Here is a 21,711-nt window from a genome sequence, read left to right as displayed (position 1 = left end):
TCCCCCGCGCTTCCGAGCCCGTACAGTGACGAGCGTGAACCCAGAAGTAGCACACCTACTTCGCGCAGAAATAGCAAAGCTGTTATGCAAGGGGGCGATAGAGCCGGTACGTCCTTCTATGAGCGAGTCAGGCTTTTACAGCCGTTATTTTCTCGTGCCCAAGAAGGACGGAGCGCTCAGACCTATATTAGATCTGAGACATTTGAACAAAGCTCTTATGAAAAGACCGTTCAAAATGATCACGACCAGACAAATCCTCGCGCAAATTCGCCCGAGGGACTGGTTCATTTCTCTCGATCTGAAAGACGCGTACTTTCAGATTCAGATCATACCCCGTCACAGGCCATTCTTGAGATTCGCCTTCGACGGTCAGGTATATCAGTACACCGTCCTGCCGTTCGGCCTGTCTTTAGCACCCCGTACATTTACGAAGTGCATGGACGCGGCGCTCGCTCCCCTGAGGCGTCAGGGGATGCGAATATTGAACTATCTGGACGACTGGCTGATTTTAGCACAATCAGAGGCGGAACTCGTGTCTCACAGAGCTGTGCTACTCAGTCATCTGGAAAACCTGGGTCTCACGGTCAATTGGACCAAGAGCTCACTGCTGCCCCGTCAGTCAGCTTCCTTTCTAGGAATACAGCTCGACTCGGTGGCAATGACGGCTCGCTTGTCAACACAGCGCGCGCGCAGTGTTCAGCGTCTGGCCGCATCTTTCCAGAAAGACAAAGTGTTTCCCCTGAAAACGTTTCAGAGATTGCTGGGCTTTATGGCTTCAGCCGCAGCAGTGCTCCGGCTAGGTCTATTGCGTATGCGCCCCCTGCAACGATGGCTCAACGCTCGTGTACATCACCGAGCCTGGGCTTCCGGCGGTTACCGAATCAGAGTGACTCAGAGCTGTGTTTCAGCTCTGCAGCCCTGGCTAGTGACCGACTGGTATCAGCGGGGAGTTATGATGGGAACTGTCTCGTACCGAAAAGTTATCTCGACGGACGCTTCCAACCTAGGTTGGGGCGGGATATTCGAGGGCAGACCGGTCTTTGGCCTATGGTCAGACACGGAGAAGCTCCTCCATATAAACTGTCTGGAGATGATAGCGGTCGAGTACACTGTGAAACACTTCCTCCCTTTTCTGCGGGGCCACCACGTACTGGTTCGAACGGACAACATGTCTGTGGTGTCGTACGTGAACCGCCAGGGTGGTGTCAGATCCAGGACACTCTGCGATCTGGCGGAACGCCTCCTCGTCTGGGCTCAGCACCACGTGCGCTCGTTCAGAGCCGCGCATGTGCCAGGACGCCTGAACGACGGACCGGACAGACTGTCCAGGAACAACATTCCCCTCGGGGAATGGTCCCTGCACCCTCAGTCAGTCCAGTTATTGTGGCACCGCTTCGGCAGGGCGAAAGTCGACCTATTTGCGTCGACAGACAACGCCCATTGCCCAAGATTCTTTTCGAAGAACGAGGACGCTCTGGCCCAGACATGGCCCAGATGCCCGTTATACGCGTTCCCTCCGGTCTCATTGTTACCACAAGTAATCAAGAGAATCAGGGAAATGCGTCACTCGGTGCTCCTCATAGCCCCCCGATGGGAGAACCAGACATGGTTCTCGGAGTTGGTGCGGCTGTCAGACTCAGCCCCATGGCCGATCCCGGTGAGGAAAGACCTCCTTTCCCAAGCCGGCGGGTCGATTTGGCATCCTCATCCAGAGCTATGGTCTCTGCATGCATGGATAATCAACGGGTACCCGTTGCTTTGCCAGAAGGGGTCGTGAACACGATCACGCAATCTAGAGCCCCCTCTACCAGGCGGCTTTATGCGTCTAAATGGTCGGTGTTTACTAAATGGTGCACGGACAAGGGCCTACAGCCACAAACGTGCGGAGTTTCGTGGGTGCTTTGCTTCCTTCAAGAGATGTTGGACAGGGGCAGGTCCCCCTCCACGCTCAAAGTATATGTCGCGGCCATCGCAGCGTTCGCCGAGTCGACGCTCGGCCAGGCGATAGGAAGGAAAGAGCTCATCATCCGCTTCCTTAGAGGAGCCAGGAGGATGAATCCCCCACGGCCCCCCTCGGTTCCTATCTGGGATCTTTCCCTGGTCTTAGAGGCCTTGAAAGCACATCCCTTCGAACCGCTACACTCTGTGGATTTGAAGTACCTCGCGCTCAAAACCGTGTTTCTGATCGCTCTTGCATCAGTTAAACGTGTGGGTGACTTACACGCGCTCTCCGTGAGTGCTACGTGCCTCGAGTTTGGACCTAATGACTCTAAAGTCATCCTTAAACCGAGACATGGTTATGTCCCCAAAGCGATCGGTACCCCGTTCAGAGCACAGATCATTTCACTCTCAGCTTTGCCGGCATCAGGCAACGAGGTCGACGCGAACCTCCTTTGTCCTGTCAGAGCGCTGAGAATTTACGTCACGCGCTCCGCCGCCTTCAGGCGCTCGGAGCAGCTTTTTGTTTCGTTCGGTGGGCGCACCAAGGGTCTCGCCGCCTCGAAACACAGCTTATCCAGATGGATAGTGGACGCTATTGCTGCGGCTTACGCGTCAAAAGACCTGCAATGCCCCTTGGGCGTTAGGGCTCATTCCACCAGAGGCATGGCCTCTTCGTGGGCTTGGTCCAGCGGGATTTCTATTCATGACATTTGTACGGCGGCAGGCTGGGCCTCCCCGTCTACATTTGTTAGGTTCTACAACCTAGAAGTCCCCGCCTTGCAGGCTAGACTCCTCTCAGTCAGTCAAAAAAAAAAAAAAAAAAGTCCTAGCGACTCACTTGTGAACTGCGCTACAAGGGTAGATGTGTTCAATATAGACCGGCGGCGCCGCTCTGTATGAATATCCCCTCATAAAGTGCTTATGTACAGGTGCGAGCCCACTCTGTTGGCTACCTAAATTCTCACTTATCCATGTCCCCCGGGGCGTTCCCCCCTGGGATTCATACAGTGACTGCTTAAGCGCACACGGCGTTTACAAGGGGTTCCCGGTGCGTACTTTCAGTACGCAGTACGAGAGAACCTCTCGTAAGAGAACGTACTCGGTTACCTAACGTAACCTCGGTTCTCTCTAGAAGAGGGAACGAGTACTGCGTTCCCTGCCGTGTCGCGCTACGAGCTCATTTCGCTTCAGCGATCAAAATCAAGTGTTTAGCAGCCTGACTGCCCCTTATATACGCTAAGCCACTCCCATTTCGGCGGGCTTTGCCGCGTGAGGGCGCGAAGCGCCCTCATTGGGCGTGACGTCACGCTAGGGGCTCAGTGGTAGGCTGCAGCAGTTGCCGCGGAGCAGCCAATGAGCGCGCTAGATTGCCCGCTCTAGGTCTGACTGCTGCTGCACTGCGTTTACAATATATAGAAATTTAAGGATAAATTTTGGCTTCAATATCTCGAGCAAAGAGACTTTACCCGGTGCGTACTTTCAGTACGCAGTACTCGTTCCCTCTTCTAGAGAGAACCGAGGTTACGTTAGGTAACCGAGTACGTTCTCATCAATAAATATGTATTAATTCATAGCCTAATGCAACAATTGCATAAGAAAATTCTCAAAACATTATAATTATTACATTACATTTTTAAATTTTCATGTCATTTGTTCTTGTCCTTCATTTCAGACGCAATGTCCGCTTTTAGGGGCCGTTCACATAGCGCGTCTTTTACGCGCTCAAGTTCGTTATTTAAAATGTAGGCGCACGGCAAGCGTGCTCATAATTGAAGCGATGTAGTCGCGACGTGGTCATGTGACAAAAACCAACTGATCAGCTTCGGCCTTTCCGTAACATCACCGAAAGCTCGGCCGAACAGCTGATCGTGACGTAATGCACGCTCGAGTAGTCGATTGTTTCCGACAGTGCCGCCTAGTGGTTGAAGTAGTCGATCTCTCGACTATGCAAGCCTTATGCAATGCAAGGGCTGGGTCTGCCTCCTCTGAGAGCAGCGAAATACATGCACACACACACACATATACCACATATTTTAAAAACTGTATGTAAAATGTATATTTATTTGCAACAGTTGTTAACAGCAATAATAATACATTTCTGTCATAAGAACAGCTAATCAGCTGATGGACATTGTGCTGCGTTGTCATGGGAACATCCCAGGTGAAGATAATTAAATTATATTGTCTTTCTTTGTTCCCTTCACCAAGTGCGTTCCAAACAACTACACACAAGTCCCTGCTTCCTCCAAAGTCCCCACTCGAAGACATTGCTCTGTCATGAACCCAAGAATAAACAGAATGAAGTTACAGAACCCTGACACCAATAGTGCTTGATGCATTGCGTTGCTTTATTTAGAAGGCAGTAACTGCGTAGTTGCTGAAGCACTGTCTATTTGCTTGTTATATTAGCTCATTTATGTGTGCTATATTGTGATGTTACAGTGATGTTTTAGTTGTATGTTTTTTTCACTATTACACATGCTTTAGCAGTGTTTGCAGTTTAATTTTATATCAAGAAATATTCTTTTAAGTTGACTCAAAAGAAATGTTCACAGTACTTCCGTCGTATAAATATTCGTTTTCAACTTAAATGGTTCAAGGCAATCGATATCCCCAAATGAAATTAACTTCCATGGAATTTATCATGGTAACATATTGTAAATTAGATTACTGTAGGTGAACTGTAAATTAACAGTAAACTACAACCCCTGCCAGTTGTTACTGTTAATTTGCATGGCAGTGATAATCCTAAGGAAACGAGATAAAATGCTCATAAATTACTTCAAAAAGGTATTGAAATTTATTTTATTGGCATGTGAGGTTATATATTAGACCGTCCAACATATTTTAACCTACATGAACTTGAAGTATAATAATATTTGCAAACAGTATATTCACATTAAACAAATACTGCTAGCCTAATTGAGTACAAATATCCCTCTACTTAGCGATTAACAGCATAATTCATTGAAGAGCAGTATATCATATAATTCCCCTTTTAACAATAGGCTCCTATAATTTTACTTATTATAAATCATAATTTGATGTATAGTTAATCAATCAAACTTACTTGAAATCCACTTGCAACAAAGCTGTTCATTTTGGTGCAGTAGTTTGTCCTTCATTCACTTCATTTCATTTCCTTCTGTATGTTCATGCAATGAGAGTGTGAAATATGAAGGAACTGCAAAACAAGGTTGTTGGTGATGTGGGAGGGGGGTTGGTATTTTGTGGTGAAAGAAAAAAGACAGATGTGTGTTGGTTATATTAATATAAAGACAAAATGGTATGCCGAATTCATATTCATGCGGTAAAGCATGTTAATAAAGGTTATTTGTAGGTTTTGAGACCTTTTTGTTGTAACTATTGTTTGTTCAACTATTTGTTGAATTATTGATTTACTACTGACATAGCTTTCCTATACTAGCTCAGTAAAGCGTTGGCGCTTGCAACGCCAAGGTCATGGGTTCGATACCCAGGGAAAGCAAGAACTAATAAGAATGTAAATGTGTACCTTGAAATGTAATGTAAATCGCTTTGGATAAAAGCGTCGGCCAAATGCGTAAATGTAAATGTACAGACACTGCATTTATTAAATGAAATATATCTTTTGTTATGTATCATTCCTTTGTAAATTAGGGCACATTTGTTGTAATTGTATATAAATAAATAATATAAATGTAATATAATAATAATAAATTGTATCCACAGTTTTGGAGCAAGGCGGAAAAAAATGGAGCAAAGGCAAGTTTGAGGGAGAGATTTGGAGGGACGGAGATTACGTTTTGGTGTGTGAGGCATTAATGTCACAGGTATCTGTAGTAAATCCAACAGACAAGATGTGTGACACAGAATGATCAAAATAATCACATTTAATGAACACAGACAACAATAACACTGCAAACATGAGTCCAAAGTGAGGAGGGAGGGAAGAGGCTTTGGAGGAGGACAAGGAGCCGGCAGAGGGAGATACCAATGAGAAGATGACTAGAAGGTTGATGGTGAAAGGTACCAGGGAGGAGATGATGGTGAGAGGAGCAAGAGCAGAGACGGGAGGAGCCAGAGGATGACCCAGAGCAGAACTATGATGAAGGGCAATGGAACCAATGGAGGGGAAAGCCATGGTGGAGAGGCCAGACGGAACCAGGGAGATGGCTGACTGAGACAGAGCCGGTGGAGGTGGAGACCCAGGGTAACATCGCTGGTCTGGAGGCCCATGGTGGAGTTGCAGGCAGGTGTGACCAAGTCGGAGATGTGGGCTTGGCAGACCTGGGCCGAGTCGAGGTAAGTGAGGATGATTATGGAACCGGAGGTAAGGCGCTTAAAGAAGATTAAAGAAAATAGTCCAGCGCCGTGGCACAACGAGCACACTCAGGCCCTTAAGAGAGCAGCCAGAAAAAATGGAGCGTAGCTGGAAGAAAACAAAATTAGACGTTTTTTGCATTTCGTGGAGAGAGAGCACAATTGCGTACAGAAAGGCCTTAAAAACTGCTAGATCTGCTTGTTTTTCAAACCTCTTAGAAGAAAACAAACACAACCCAAGGTATTTATTTGAAACAGTAGCTAAATTAACGAAAAATAAAACTTCAACACCGGACGTTTTCAAACAGCACAGCAGTAATGACTTTATGAACTTCTTTGCTTACAAGATTGATAATATTAGAGAGAAAATGATAACTATGCAACCGTATACTACAGTATCGCATCAGACAGTGATTTGTAGTCTCCCTGAGGAAATATTCCATTCATTCATTGCAATAGGAGTGGAAGAATTGTCTAAACTCGTTAAATCATCTAAATCGACAACATGTATGTTAGACCCTATACCGACTAAGGCTATGTTTACACGGAATCGATCTGAAGAGAAAACGCAAAAGTGGCGTTACGTTATCACTTTTTATTCTGCGTTTAGACGAGCGTTATGGGGGGGAAATCTGCGTGCATATGGTGACGCAAAAGTGTGTGAAATTCGATGTAGTGTGCACTCCAGGCGGCTAGGTGGCAATGTGAAGCACTGAAAGTGAAAGAGACGCTGACAGTTTTTCATGTTTAATACGGTAAAGCTGCTGCTTTAAAGGAGAACTCCAGCGCAAAATGAACCTTTGGTCTAATTACACATTGTTACCTAGTCAACCGTTATCTGAGATTTGTTTTCATGATTATCGAATGTAAATAGTTTTATCTCTAAAGATTCTACACAGTTCAGCGCATTTGGATCAGCGTTTCGTTGATCGACTGATCGAGTCTGTTTTTCAAAGATGGCTTCTGCTTGTATACGTGAAGTTGACTGTATGTATAAAATATCTTCTTATTAAACTGTCTGGACACTGTCAAAGTTCTCAATGCTTCGGTTTGAAGGTAGGGACCCTCATTATGCTACCGTGTTAGTGTGGGGCTATTTTGAGCCTTGTTAGTGGTATTAACAAGCGATTTTTATTTGTCATTACTCTATGCCCAATATACTAGCGTTATACTAGCGTTATAGGCTAAACTGTTTTTAGAGATAAAACTATTTACATTCGATAATCATGAAAACAAATCTCAGATAACGGTTGACTAGGTAACAATGTGTAATTAGACCAAAGGTTCATTTTGCACCGGAGTTCTCCTTTAACCATCGGTGCTCTTCGCGTGTCGCTCAAAAATGACAGAATTTTTAATTTATTTTTGTCAATGAAATTAATGCTATATTTTAGTTTGATAATGTTTTGTTATTTTCCTGTACTGGCGCATGCGTACGCGACGCCTTCACTGTCTAGCATACTTTTGAGTTTTTACCGTTTTTACCCTTTAGATGGGAACACGATGGTGGAACGTTTTTAAGATTGTGTAAACAATCGTGTAAATGAAAGGCACATCCGACAAAATATTTTTACGTTTTCAACCGCGAGCGTTCTCGTGTAAACAGGGCCAAAGCTATTGCTGTTGCTGTTCATCCTGCACATGCTACCCTTGGGAGATATCATTCGGAAGCATGGCATTAGTTTTCTCTGTTATGCTGAACAGCTCTATATTTCTTCGCGCCCCAACGAAACACACCAATTCACAAAATTAACGGAATGCACAGCTGACTAGTAATTTCCTACTACTTGAAAAAACAGAGATTCTAATTATTGGCCAAAAAACTTCCTCACTTAAAGGGGTGGTTGAGTGTGATTTCACTTTTCTAACTTTAGTTAGTGTGTAATGTTGGTGTTTGAGCATAAACAACATCAGCAAAGTTACAACGCTCAAAGTTCAAAGCAAAGGGAGATAATTATTTGCTTTTAAAGAAATAGTTTTTTAAGGACTACAGCAAATGGCTGTACACGACATTCTTCACGGGTTAGTGACATCACTAACCCTAAAATTTACATAAACCCCGCCCCCCGGAAGCAATCAGTCCATGTTGAGAAGAGGGAGAGTTGTTGTAGTCGAGCACATTTGAGAGTCAGCTCAAACTGTAGCATCTGTCTTTTCTCATGCAATAGAAAGTCACTCTGTGTGCATCTCACAACAGTTCCTATACGAGCGATTTATAGATTATCATGACAGGATATGCTAATTGAAGATAGTTAATGCCACATCAGCAACATAAATTCATCAACTAACCATTCAGAGACGTCCTGTTGCTTCTACGTGTTGTCACTTCTTCTTGAGTCTCTCCATCTGTGTATGACTCCGTTTAAACATAAAAGGCAGAACAGTGTCTGTCATTTTAGTGTGTGTCTGCGTGAGGTACCGGTAATCAGAGCTGCTAACACACACGAGCTCTTGAAACCCCGCCCTCTGTGTCGGGAGCAGCAGCTCATTTGCATTTAAAGGGACAGACACGAAAGGGTGCGTTTTTGCTAACTCTCAAAAAGTGACAACTTTAACATGCTATACAAAAATATCTGTGAGGCATTTTGAGCTAAAACTTCACACACACACTCTCTGGGGACATCAGAGATTTATTTTACATCTTGTGAAAAGGGGCGTTTTACCACCCCTTTAATAACCTAGCATACTGTCTAACAATTGATGGCTGCTCTGTAAAGTCTTCGTCGTCGGTTAGGAACCTGGGTGTGCTCTTTGATACCAATCTTTGCTTACATTTTAAATATAGACTTAACACATCTCTTTTTCCTGGCATTCACATAGAACATTATACATTTCTATTATTCAAATCAGTTAAATGATTATTAGGCTGCATAGATTATGTCACCCGGAACCGGGGACACTATAACACCTGATGTACTCGTTACATCATAAGAAGTATGGCATCTACGCTAATGTTAGTGTTTCCATTTATTCCGAGGTTTACTGAAGTCAGCCGGATCCGGGCCGTATCCAGATCAGACGTTGAACTTGCGCCTGGACACGACCACAACGCATCTCTGAAGTGCCAGCCTCATCGGCCCTGTGAAGACCTCATGAACACCTCAACAAACTCGTCTCCATACCGGCGTGATGACTCCGACCTCCAACCAGATGGAATTGGATAAATATTGTGAATGTTCTGATCCAATCTGACTTCTGACCTGTAATGTTGCCTGAATCATAATCATACACTGTTCGTTCGTTGGCCAGAGGAGAACTGGCCCCCGACTGAGCCTGGTTTCTCCCAAGGTTTTTCTTCTCCATTATGTCACTTGATGGAGTATTGGTTCCTTACCACTGATGCCTTGCCTTCTGGCTTGCTTAGTTGGGGACATTTAATATTCAACAATATTATTGATCTGCCTTACTGCAGGTGGACGATGATTAAATTTTCTTCTAGAAACAAACTTCTTGTATTATTTTCATGTTATCAGTGTGAAGCTGCTTTGATACAATATGTATTGTAAAAAGCGCTGTATAAATAAAGGTGACTTGACTTGACATGCCTCAAGACATGCCTCATGGTGGTTTTGTGACAGATGTGAAACCGGAAACTGCTATGATTGTCAGACAGCAATATAAGGGCTCAATCTGCTATAACCGTGGTAAGCAATGTCACATGCAGAGAGATTGCAGATTTAGATCTGAATCTAATAGAATAGATAGATACAATAGATACAATCCACAGCAAGAGTATACAAATAATTGCTCTCCACAGGCACAACAACAGCAGCCACAATACCAAACTAAGTGGCTCAATAAACAATAAGGATGCCTACAAAGTGATGTCAGTTCCACTTTCTCAAATAGCCCTGCACAATTAGCACATTTGGCACTCCTTATTAATGGAGTGGAGTACTCTTTCCTGTGGAGACCTCGAGTTTGCAGGTTTCTGTTAAGCCACTGCCAAACGCAGATGATGCTGTTGAATTGGTTGAAGAACAACAGGTAACAAGTGACGCACCACAGCCTGACCACACAGACACAACTGATATTGTTGCAGTTAAAATGATCAATCCAAATCTTTGGTCAAAATTTACAGGTTTTGTTGTTACAAAACAATACAGGTTTTGTAGACATTGAGACATATAAAGCTGAATTGAAAACCACATCGCCAGTGTATGTCAAGCAATATCCATTGTCATATGACAAAGAGATTGGGGTACAACTAGTCTCAGCCTCAGACGTCACGTCCACGGAACGTTGGCTAAACGTCTGATGCGTATGGTACACTTAACTGGACACACTTCAGGAATGTCGAAGTCGACATCTGATTGGTTGAATTATATCGGATTTCCGGGGGGCGCGAGTGTCGCGTTTATTTTTGGTCCGCCGGGAAACAAAGCGCAGACGTGTGATTGCGGAAGAAAAACTGTTGTGTTTACATGAGTGACAATGAGCATTTATCAAGATCAGCTAAACGTATGATTCTCAAAAGTATGCGAGGTTCACGGCATAGACTCTTTAAGAGATGTCCAGGAGTTTTGTTTGAGGCACTTAGTGGAGACTTGTTGCACGCCGGTCTGTTGTTGTGGGGACATTTCCACGCCCCGAAACGTGACGCTGAACGAAGCGAACTGTAATTGGTTGTTTGACATGTCGGTCAAACGGCCTAATGGACGGGCCTTGGCCAAAGAAAGCTGCTATGAATTCCAGACCTTCAGCCGTCAGTCTGAAGGTCTGGCTACGCGAGACTAGGGTACAACCAATCATTGACAATTTTCTGGCACAAGGGGTCCTCATACCAATTAATTCGCAAAACAATACGTCTATCAACCCAGTTGCCAAAGCAGATATACATGCAATAAATCAATTGATTATACCATTAGCACCGGTTGTCAGGGCCGGATTAACCATTAGGGCAACTGGGCAATTGCCCAGGGGCCCAGGACATCTAAGGGGCCCTGGGCACCGTCAAATATTATGTCAAATATTATGATTAAAATGTCTCCACGATCTGCTTTTGAAGAAATATCGTAGGATCGTGCATTCTATCAGTTTGCAGTTCTGGCGCCTCCGTCTCAACATAGCCTACTGTACAGCGCGACGTATACACATCAAATGCAGAGGAACGGGACACTGTAGTTCATAAAAATTAATTATTTGCATGTGCTTTAAAGCCTTGTCGGTTAAACATGTCATTCGCTGCTGATGTGCTGTTCTAACGGGCGCTTTTCTGAGCGCAATAACGTTACACCCCGACGCGCACATGCACTAAAAGCCTGTCTAAGCGCCTGTTACTGGACTAAGTTATCTTTCGAGTCTTATTGCTCTAATACTGTCAAATACACTCAAGGTTTACATAAACAAAGTTTGTTTATGTCTAAAGTGAAAGAAGAGTAGAAAAAAATAAGAAAAAAAATCTGCTTGTCAAATGCGAGTATATTAGACTCGTCGCGGGCAGATCTTAAAGAGACAGTAGCCCTAATAGTAAACATGCTGCCGCTTGTCCTTAAAGGGACAGTTACCCAAAAATAAAAATGATGTCATTATTTACTCACTCACTCTAATGTTGTTCCATACATGTATTCATTTCTTTCTTGTGCTGAACACAAAAGAAGATATTTTGAGGAGTGTGGCTAACCGGGCGGTTGCTGGTCCCCATTGACCATAGTAGAAAAAAACTATTATGGAAGTCACTGGGGTACATCAACTGTTTGGTTACCCACATTCTTCCAAATAACTTTTATTTTCAACAGAAGAGGGTGACTTATTTGGGTTTGAAACGGCTTGAGAAAGTAGGCTAAATGATGACAATTAAAAAGTTCCCTGTTAATAATAGCTTTAATAAGAATCAATATACAATTTATACAGTGAAGTCTATGTTGTGTTTTATTTTCATATTTCATATCATTTAATGACTTTCTTCAATGCTGTTAAATACACATACTGTAGCTGAAAAAATAAATATGTTATGGGGGGGGGGGGGGGGGTCCTCCAAGTCATTGTGCCCAGGGGCCCCTGAACTCTTAATCCGGCCCTGCCGGTTGTTCCTGACGTACCGACCATTATGAATTATATTCCATGCACATTTTGGCACATGCACATGCAATTTTTTTTCGGTTGTAGATTTAAGTGCCGCCTTTTTCTCCATTCCTGTGCATTGTGATACGCAGCCACTTTTTGCGTTTATCTTTAAGGGCCAGCAGTATTCGTGGACATGTCTTGCACGGGGCTGCATAGACTCCCCTGCTGTTTTCTCAGCTGCAGTGCAGAAAACACTGGCAACAATCACAGACTTACCATCAACTGTCTATGTCTTGCAATATGCAGACGACAACTGATCTCTGCAAAAACACAGGAAGACTGTGAGCAAGCCTCCATCATCACATGCAATGTGCTAGTGTTACGCCTCTGTAAAAAGGGAAAAAGAAAATCCTCCACTATACCTTTAAATAAAGCAGATTATTTAAACAAAAATAGATTTAACTTAAAGGGGTGGTTTACTGCTTTTTTTCTTTGCATGATTGTATTTATGGGGTGCAATATAACATGTCTTCGTTTTTTTTTTTTTTTTTTAAGCCTTATTTTTCATAAATTTCACCTTTATTGTAAGCTGATTTCTCCTCTGTCATTTGAACGACCGGTTGACTTCCTGATTCTATGAAACCACTCCCTCAGAAACAGGCAATGGGCTCAGATTGGTTAGTTGGGCCGGTGCGTTGTAATTGGCTAAAGTGCGCAGTGCACGTTGTCCGGAAACTTCACGCCCATCACCTTTACGGGCGAAAGTTGCATGTGCTCCGGTCAAATGTAAATAATGGTTTCTATACTGCCGTACAGTTTGAGCCAGAATCAGACCCAGAAAGCGGCAATAAAGAGAGTCAAGCAGAACCTCCCCAAACACGGCTCTTACAAAACGTTTCTGAATGGTAAATTTTTTTTATTATTATTATTCTATTCTACAATTATTATATAATAATTTCGATACGCTGTTACTTGAAAATGCCACTGCTGACACTTGTTAGCTTTTGAGATACGGGTTTCTCCTGATTAAACATTTAATATAACTGAACAAATGACGGAGTAACACCGCAGCTGAAGTTTGCTGTTGCGATTACATTTTTTTTTTTTTTTTACTTTATACACGTTTGTCTTGCACACAAAATAGCATCAAACTAACTGGCTACATAAACAAACAGCTTTGGCATTGGTTTACGTACTTCATCAAATCGAAAAATTACTTCATAAAGTATACATGGAAAATACATTTACAAAATTAGTACATAATTACAAATTGCAGGTTCAAAATGTTTGTACGCGTTTGTCATAGACACACGAAATAGCATAACTAAGTGGCTATAACGCGAGCGCTGGCATTTGTTTACATCCCTGATAAAACTAAAACTACGTCTGAAATTATACATGCAAAGTTAAAATTATTAAGTCTTACTTACAGGTTGTGGCCCAACAACGGCTGCCTCTGGGTTTAAAGTTGGAACTGCTTCATGTTTTAGAAACAGTTTCTTGTTTAATCCGGCATTGAATTCGTGGAGATTCTGGAAGCTGTCTTCCGTAAAATGCGCAGCACAGAGAGCTACGATTGTAATTTTCAGGAACATAATAAAACAGAAAATGTAGCCATTGTTGACGAACTACAGCGTCCGTAGGAAGCCCGAACACCGAAGACATGACAGCTGGGTGAAAATAACACACTTTCGACGGCATGGCTACAGCTCTCCACTATAATTCTTCCTCTTCCACAACGCCGCAGAAATATGGCCACGCCCCATTTTTTGCATATTCCGGAGGGAGGGTTGATGTAAATGTATGGGTTAGCTACGTATAAAACCCGGGAAGTATCTCGTTGTAGTCCCATTCGAGTCGTTTTTGTAGGCATTAAACTTCCTGATTTTTAAAAGACAATATATCTGCTCACGTTGAACTTTCAGCGCAGCAACTTTGCAGATACTGTTCATGCACCAACAGCAACATTACACACTATTTAAAATGAAAAAAGTGAAATCGCAATCAACCACCCCTTTAACCCTGTAAAGTGTTTAGAACAATAAACAGCACAATAGAAGGTATTCTGTAATGCTACATACTGCTTGTTTATAGTTATTATTAATTCAGAATAATTCAGAATATCTTGCCTCTTCACATTAAACACTATTTTTTTTTCTTAAACTTAAACAATAGCACTTTTACCTCATCCCTATGATATAAAACGAATACACACAGAGAAAGCGGTGGCGGCGTTCCATTACCGCCACGCTTTAACCTCGATCCTCGACACAGTTAGCACACAGGCTACACTGGAGCAACACTTCACGTTTAGCCTGCTAAATGCGCCTATATATAACATACTACAATCATTAACATGTACTCCCTGCATGTTCCTTACAGTATTAAACACATATATAAATCATTCAAACATAATACAACCCTCGTTCGTCAGGGGGAACCCAAACTTCAGTGCATAATCATTAAATATCTTATCAGCTACAGTTTTGGCAGATTTCGATGTGGTGGGGTAGGCTTGTGCAAAGCGTGTGTAATGATTACATACGATTACCAATATGTATTCATATCCACCTTTACACTTGTCTAGATGCAGAAAGTCGATGGATACAAGCTCGAATGGCTGAGTGGTGACAATCGGTGTGAGTGGCGCTCTTGTTTCTCGACAGGGTTTTTTCTGTTTAAGGCAGGTACAGTTTTGAGTATTCAATCTCTCTCTGCATGTGTGGCCAGAAGAAGCGATCCCGAACAAGTGATGTTGTGCGTTCCACACCTTGGTGTCCCATGTCATTGTGGAGCTGTCTCATAACTGTTGACTTGTATATTTCAGGGAGAACAAGTTGTGTCCTGGTTACAGTCTTTCTATGAAGTATCCCATCTCCATCAAAGCTGAGTTTCTCCCAGTCACGGAGGAGACACCTGCTCCGTGCACCGAATGATTTTAACTGCTGTCCTACAGGTCTTTCATTTGACTGTTTACAGGCGATGATGGGGCCAATATCTTTATCATCTTTTTGAGCTTGACAGAGAGCTGCTCTTGAAAGGGGCGTAGGCATGTCCTCATCCGTTTCCGCACACCCAGTAGCCATAATGGACCACACAGTGTGTGAAACATTCATTTCCACAGCTTGTACTGTAGTTTGCACAGAAGTAGGGGTGTCACGATTCTCCAAATCCTCGATTCGATTACATTTTCGATTCTAAGGTCACAGTTCGATTCGACTCGGTTTTTACTCTTTTTTTTTTTTTTTAAAGCACAGGTTGCTATGCCATTTTTAGACTACACTTTTATGCATAATATCTGACCTTTGTTCGCAATGTACCACACTACATTGTCAAATTTAAAACATTAAGAACATAATGTAACAATACTTATATCTTCAGTCAATTGGAAACTTAAGCAAAATAACCTGCGATCTAGTTTCTCTTTTGTAACTGCAGTCTTCTTCACAGAAGATGACATTCAGTTCACAACAAAACAAACAAACAAACAGTTTAACAGATAAATCTATGCGTCGCGCAGAGCCCCGTCTTTAAAATTCTAACACTTTATTCTCTGAGAGTGTACACACAAACACACACACACACACACACACACACACACACACCGGTCCACAAAGTGCTTTGTACCAAGGCAGTTTATCAGGCACAGACAGGAATTAATGTGGCTGAGGAGATTGAAGAAATACTTCAAGAATACTGGGTTAGGGAGAAAGTGGTGGCAGCAACGGTTGACAACCCAGATAGCAAACTGACATCGAATCAATGTGGAAACAACGTTTCTCGTGACATTGAAACAACATCGTTTTGCTCATCGAATTAACGTTGAATCAACGTCAGACACGCCATTCAACCGAATTTCAATGTTGAATCGATGTTTTATTTTCGGTGTAATAACGTTCTGAAGTTGATTCAACGTTGAAATTTGATTGATGATTGATACTAACCTTTACAACTAAAAATCAACGTTGAATCGACATCGGTCTGCTATCTGGGAATGCTGCCAACATGGCTGTCGCTCTGAGGACCCTATTGTGAGAATAGGCTGCTTAGCCCATACTCTGAATTTAGCTGCTCAGAAGATAATAGGCCCTATGCACAGCTGCACTACTTCCTGAACTTAAGCAGGGTTCTTTGTTTCCTGTCTGCCAGGATTGGCCAAACTGATTAATCCAGGTGTGTCTGACCAACAACAATAATCAGACAGCCCCACTAACACAGAACGTTTAGGGAACGTTAGGGAACGTTAGTTTATGGTTCTCTAAAGGTTAGTTTGAACCAAACCAAAAACGAACGTTTAGGGAACGTTCCCTCAGGGTTATAACGTTCCCTAAACGTTAAGGGAACCAACCAACTAAAACGTTCTCCTGTGGTTGCACTGTACCTCCACACAACGTTCCCGTTTGGTTGTTTTTGGTTGTTTTTGGTAATGTTTATTTAAACAAGCTCCATTTAAGTTTTTGACGTAGCATATAAAAGGTTTGCAGTCAGTTGATTTAATTCACTCAAAAATGATTGGTCTTATGAAATCCAAGTAAAATAAACAGATTATCAAAAGAATATATTTAATTTTAGACTGATCAATTTAGCAAACAATACTTTTGTGCCTGATTTCGTTTTTTTAACTGTATTAGTTGAAAATACTTAAAACAAGAATCTATCAATTGAACGATTTTCACAAATAAGAAAATTCACTTCCAACAAAGTAGGTTTTTTTTTTTCAGTGTACAAATTCAACCGTTACACCCCCACGCCAGTAGGGGCAAGTGCCTCTGTTTTCAGGTGACCGATTGAAATCATGTCCTGTGTCCTGACTTCCGTGTTCTGCGATTTACACCAAAGTCCTTCTGGATACACAACTTGCATGGGAATCCGTCTTTCTTTCAGTGGTTTCGTGTAAATGGACGCTCAAGATAAATTGTTTGAGCACAGGTATGGAGCCCTTAACGTTATAGTGCTAGTTCGTTTTTTCGTCTCTTTAGAAATACACACGTTGCACCCACTGTTTGTGATTTTCACGTAGAATAATAATAGTTCGGTAAAATATTTTTAGAATACTTTTCTGCTATCACTGTTAGAATACATTCAGAACATGTTTAATTTATTCCTGTACCGTTGGCATTTTACACTCACTTATTTGCATGTATGCAAAGCAAGGCCTCTGATTAGGTGGCAATGTCGTCAATGCGTCTCTATCCAGTAATTTTCAAACATTCCAATGCTTTGTTAAATGTGCTAACGTTATAGCATTGTGTGTCTGATCGCTCCTCTATCAGTTTTAGAAACTGGTCAGACAATAACAGCTATAGTCTACATAATCCTACAGTGAAATTAAAAAAGCCATTTCACTACATGCTAATCTTGAGTAATATCATTTTCTCCTTTTTTCCGTCCGTTCGCATTTCTGTGTTTCTATGCATGTAGACTAGAGCATCATTGTGGTACGTGTATGTTTTTACGTATGTTTGCCTGAACCATGTTTGTACAACTAAACGTAGCACAATTTGTGTGTATATATTATAAAATAATCTGTATAGTGGATGTAATGCTCGAACCATGATGCAGTATCTGTCTGCTTACTCGAGCACATACGGATGTGTAATGTCACACACTGTAGCATTATACTTTTACGTTTAAACAGTGCATTAAAAAAACAAACTCCATATCTAATGTTTAAGAAAGAAATAACAAATATTCGTGGTCGGGGATAGCAACACTCCATTTTAGTTTAAAATTACCCTCTAAAATGCTGATTGGCCAGGTTTGCTGACGTCAAGGCATGTGACGCAACACGAACGTTCCTGATTGGCTGGAGGAAATGGATAAGTCTATGTAGAACTCAGTAGACCGTTCACTATCAGGAAGTCTTGGAAAAACAACCAACAACGACCAACAACAGCAACCATTGAGCTTCACATTCTCAAAAAGTAAGTGAAATACGTTACAGTTTCATGGTTGTAATGCAAGGGTTTGGGGTTTAACTTTAAGCCGTCTAGAAAATCTGGCTGTGTACAGGTGACTTATTGGTGCTATACTATATATAAATAAATACGTTTTCTCTGTATGGAAATACTGCTTTGTTCGGCTACTGTCTCACAAAAACTTTGTTCTCTTAATGTAGATTCCTATGACAAAGCCATGAAAAAATGTCGGCGACTGATGGACACTTCCAGCATTGAGACGGAAGACGATGCGAGTGTCCACAAAAGGCAGTGTAAACGCCCAAGGAGGTTCATGACGGATTCTTCAAGTGATGGTAAAACCTTAAGTACAGACATTATTTACAAAATTAACATTTTCTTTTAGCAATCTGTACAAATTTTTTGGTCTTTTATTTCAGATGAATCTGTTCCACAAATGAGAGAGTGTGAGAACGGAGTGTGTGTCTGGAAGCCCTGTCCGTAAGTTAACATTTAAGAAACCTGAGTCATATTTCCTACCATGGAACTACTGACATTCAACCTAGTGCATATCATGTGACTATTCTGATGTGTTTGTCTCTTCCTGCCTGTTTCCAGGTCCGCAGCTGCCTCCACCACCTGCATGTAAGTTTTTTTTTCTTCCTCCTCCATTTGCAAGAAACCTACCATAAATGAAGTGACCAATATTCATATCTACTTTCTTTTTAGATGAGTCAACACCACACAGAAAACCAGCCGGTCGCCCAGAATTGGATGGGTCTATTATGACGTAAGCTGAGGGTACAGTGGCTTTGCATTTTCCATTTCCAATTAAATACTATTTCATGACAAGGAACTTGAGAGTAACTTGACTTTTTTGTTGTTGTAAACAGCAGAACTCATCACACAGAGGGAGGTGAGACATCACACAGAGGGAGGTGGCTCAGCCATGGAGACGGAAATGAGAGGTAAGAAGACTCACTTAAAGGAACACACCGACTTTTTGGGACTTTAGCTTATTCACAGTATCCCCCAGAGTTAGATAAGTCCATACATACCCTCTTCATCTCTGTGCGTGCCGTAACTCTGTCTGACGCACCCACCACTAGCCTAGCTTAGCACAAATACTGGATGTAAATAGTTCCAGCTAGCATACTGCTCCCTATAAGTGACAAATAATGGCAACATTTTCCTATTTACATGTTGTGATTTGTATAGTCACAGCGTGTACAAATAACAAGGTCACATGTGAGACAGCCATCTTCTAATCATATACATACTCTGAACTATATTCTCAGAAGGCCGAAGCACTGCTACTTCTGCGGAGTGATTTACTCCAACTCTGAGCGAACTCTCTGCTCCTCACCACGGGGGTTCTCAGGGGCTACAAGCAAATCACTCCCCAGAAGTAGCAGTGCTTCGCCTTCTGAGAATATAGACTTATCTAACTCTGGGGGATACGGTGAATAAGCTAAAGTCCCAAAAAGTCGGCGTGTTCCTTAAGTTGTTCACATATTCAAGTAATGTATAACAACTAAAACTAACATAATTAATTTTTCCATAGCCATGTGGACATCCATTACCCGTATGGCACAGCGAATGGAAAAGATGGAGCAGAGGCTGGATGAGGTGCTCATGCTCTTAAGGAGCTCCCAGTCCCAGTCACATCCCTCTGCTCCTGTCGATGATATGTTGCTGTCGCCCTGCTCGACAGTCACAGAGCTGGAGGAGTTTGACAGGAGTCTCGGTCAACAGGAGAGGAGGGGAAAAAATGGTAATTAAGTTGCCATAGTCCTGCCCTAAGATTAACACTATATAATTGCATAACTTCAAATATCATTATAACTGAACTGACGGCTCTTACAAAATGAGATTGTACAAGCTCTCCACTTTGTTCTACATGTATAATTTGTATTTCTATGTTTTACAGCAACTTTTCCTGACAACTCTTGGAGGTTCGACCAGAGGTACTGCCATCCGTCGCATGCTACGGCGAGTGGCAACCAATGACGTCCTCAAACAGTTTAGTCTGCGGGGCAGAAAGGCAAAGAAGGCCTTCCAGGACCTGACAATCTGCAGGGTTATAACAGGCAGGTGTTATTTTATTGTTCACATCAGTATTATGCTTAGCTTGGAGGTTTTAATTTGACTTGTAACTTTACTTCATTTTGACTTTACTCTAGCGGCCTTCCAGAAAAACTTCCCGGCGGTGACTGCAGCAGAGACGGAGGACTTGATTGGGCAAGTGCTGAAGTTTGCCCCACACAGACGGTAAATTAGAATACTTCTATGTGATGTTCATAATTATCAAAGGAATGGGAAAACTATCAATATTTGTCATAATAAAAAAAACAGGGTTGTTAGTAAGGCAATTTGTCTTGCGTTTGTCAACGTGTTCATTCTCAGTATGACATATCAAACTTTTGTTTATTTTTTAGGCCAGCTGAGAAGGACTGAGAAGGGCTGAGAAGGGCTGATCGGTCAAGACAATGGAGCTCTTTTTTTATTTATTTTTTATTAAACAATTGTATTTTTGCCACTTTGGCCATTCACTTTATTGTCCCTTTTCAATGTGAAATTTGTCTTGGACTCAAAGCTGCATTTATACACAACATATATACATACACACAACAACATATGCACAACAACAAATGCACATTACATTATCATTCCAATATGCATCTTGCACACTACATTTGCACTCTTCATCACACTCTTTGTACTTAAATTTCTGTTTTATTTGTATAGTTGTAAAACTGATTCTATTCTTGTATTTTTTTTAGGCCTTTTATATTTTTGGTATTTTGTAATTTTATATTGTCTATATTAAAGTTTTAAATCCCATCAAGTTTGCCTGTTCATTCATTCCTGCTAACATAGAAATTAATTTCTGCTTGTATAATAATTAATTCCTGCTTATGCACAGACAGTTTAAAGTAATAATAAAATTGGTACCATTGTTAGATTTTTAAAGGTTAGTGGAATGTAAAAAATAACCTTAGGGGAACGTTCTAGGAACGTTACCTAAAGGTTGCAATGTTAGGGGAACGTTCTAGGAACGTTACCTAAAGGTTGCAACGTTAGGGGAACGTTCTAGGAACGTTCCCTAAAGGTTACAACGTTAGGGGAACGTTCTAGGAACATTCCCTAAAGGTTGCAACGTTAGGGGAACGTTCTAGGAACGTTCCCTAAAGGTTGCAATGTAACCAAAAACGAACGTTCCCGGAACGTTAAGAAAACTTTCCATGGGAACCAAAACCTAACCTTAAGGGAACGTTCCGCAACCAAAAACGAACGTTCCCGCAACCAAAAACGAACGTTCCCAGAACGTTCTGGGAACCATAAATTGTTACCTGGGAGTAGCTGCGTTTACATGGCTCAATCCGAATGAAATCAATCCGATTAAAGAATCCGAACAAGGTGTTTACATGGACACAAATAAAGTAATCGGGTTGATGTGCGCGTTTACACGTCACAAGCTTTACATCTGATTTGATCGTTTTAGACATGCGCAGTTACGCACAATCAGTCCACTAGACGATTCCCGCCGCCGTTCCACGATGCG

General features: G+C 42.1%; 2 protein-coding genes across 7 annotated transcripts in view; one reads left to right on the top strand and one right to left on the bottom strand.

The window, feature by feature from the left end:
• LOC306997576 (P2Y purinoceptor 14) overlaps nucleotides 1–21,711 on the bottom strand; it is a 44,435-nt gene that overhangs the window by 7,008 nt on the left and 15,716 nt on the right. The window contains exon 2 of the mRNA XM_079610891.1: nucleotides 5,012–5,125. Coding sequence (XP_079467017.1) covers nucleotides 5,012–5,041 — 30 coding nt within the window. The 5' untranslated portion in view covers nucleotides 5,042–5,125. The remainder of the gene's footprint in view (nucleotides 1–5,011; nucleotides 5,126–21,711) is intronic.
• LOC306996808 (uncharacterized protein) lies at nucleotides 16,968–20,992 on the top strand. Of its 6 annotated transcripts, none has more exons than XR_013797187.1 (11): nucleotides 16,984–17,178; nucleotides 18,008–18,173; nucleotides 18,368–18,502; nucleotides 18,587–18,647; nucleotides 18,765–18,791; nucleotides 18,876–18,936; nucleotides 19,043–19,114; nucleotides 19,711–19,920; nucleotides 20,077–20,236; nucleotides 20,330–20,417; nucleotides 20,585–20,992. XR_013797187.1 is itself a non-coding variant. In XM_079609701.1 (10 exons), exons 7-10 carry the CDS (start codon nucleotides 19,831–19,833, stop codon nucleotides 20,601–20,603), a joined length of 357 nt encoding a protein of 118 aa, XP_079465827.1. In that variant the 5' UTR covers nucleotides 16,968–18,173; nucleotides 18,368–18,502; nucleotides 18,587–18,647; nucleotides 18,765–18,791; nucleotides 18,876–18,936; nucleotides 19,040–19,114; nucleotides 19,711–19,830; the 3' UTR covers nucleotides 20,604–20,992. The 6 variants fall into 6 exon arrangements, 2 of the variants coding, with proteins under 2 accessions (XP_079465827.1, XP_079465828.1); XR_013797188.1 differs by having other exon boundaries at nucleotides 18,876–18,947; XR_013797189.1 differs by having other exon boundaries at nucleotides 16,985–17,178; nucleotides 19,040–19,114.

This window comes from Phoxinus phoxinus, assembly GCF_949152265.1.
Source record: "Phoxinus phoxinus genome assembly, chromosome: 4".
Taxonomy (NCBI): domain Eukaryota; kingdom Metazoa; phylum Chordata; class Actinopteri; order Cypriniformes; family Leuciscidae; genus Phoxinus; species Phoxinus phoxinus.
This window is presented reverse-complemented; position numbering and strand designations above follow the sequence as displayed.

Excerpts from the sequence above, each read along its gene's own strand:
- LOC306996808 (XM_079609701.1), top strand. The coding sequence starts at position 19,831 with ATGATATGTTGCTGTCGCCCTGCTCGACAGTCACAGAGCTGGAGGAGT. Across the intron at positions 19,921-20,076 it reads GGAGAGGAGGGGAAAAAATG|CAACTTTTCCTGACAACTCT; the intron begins GTAATTAAGTTG and ends TATGTTTTACAG. Across the intron at positions 20,237-20,329 it reads AATCTGCAGGGTTATAACAG|CGGCCTTCCAGAAAAACTTC; the intron begins GCAGGTGTTATT and ends ACTTTACTCTAG.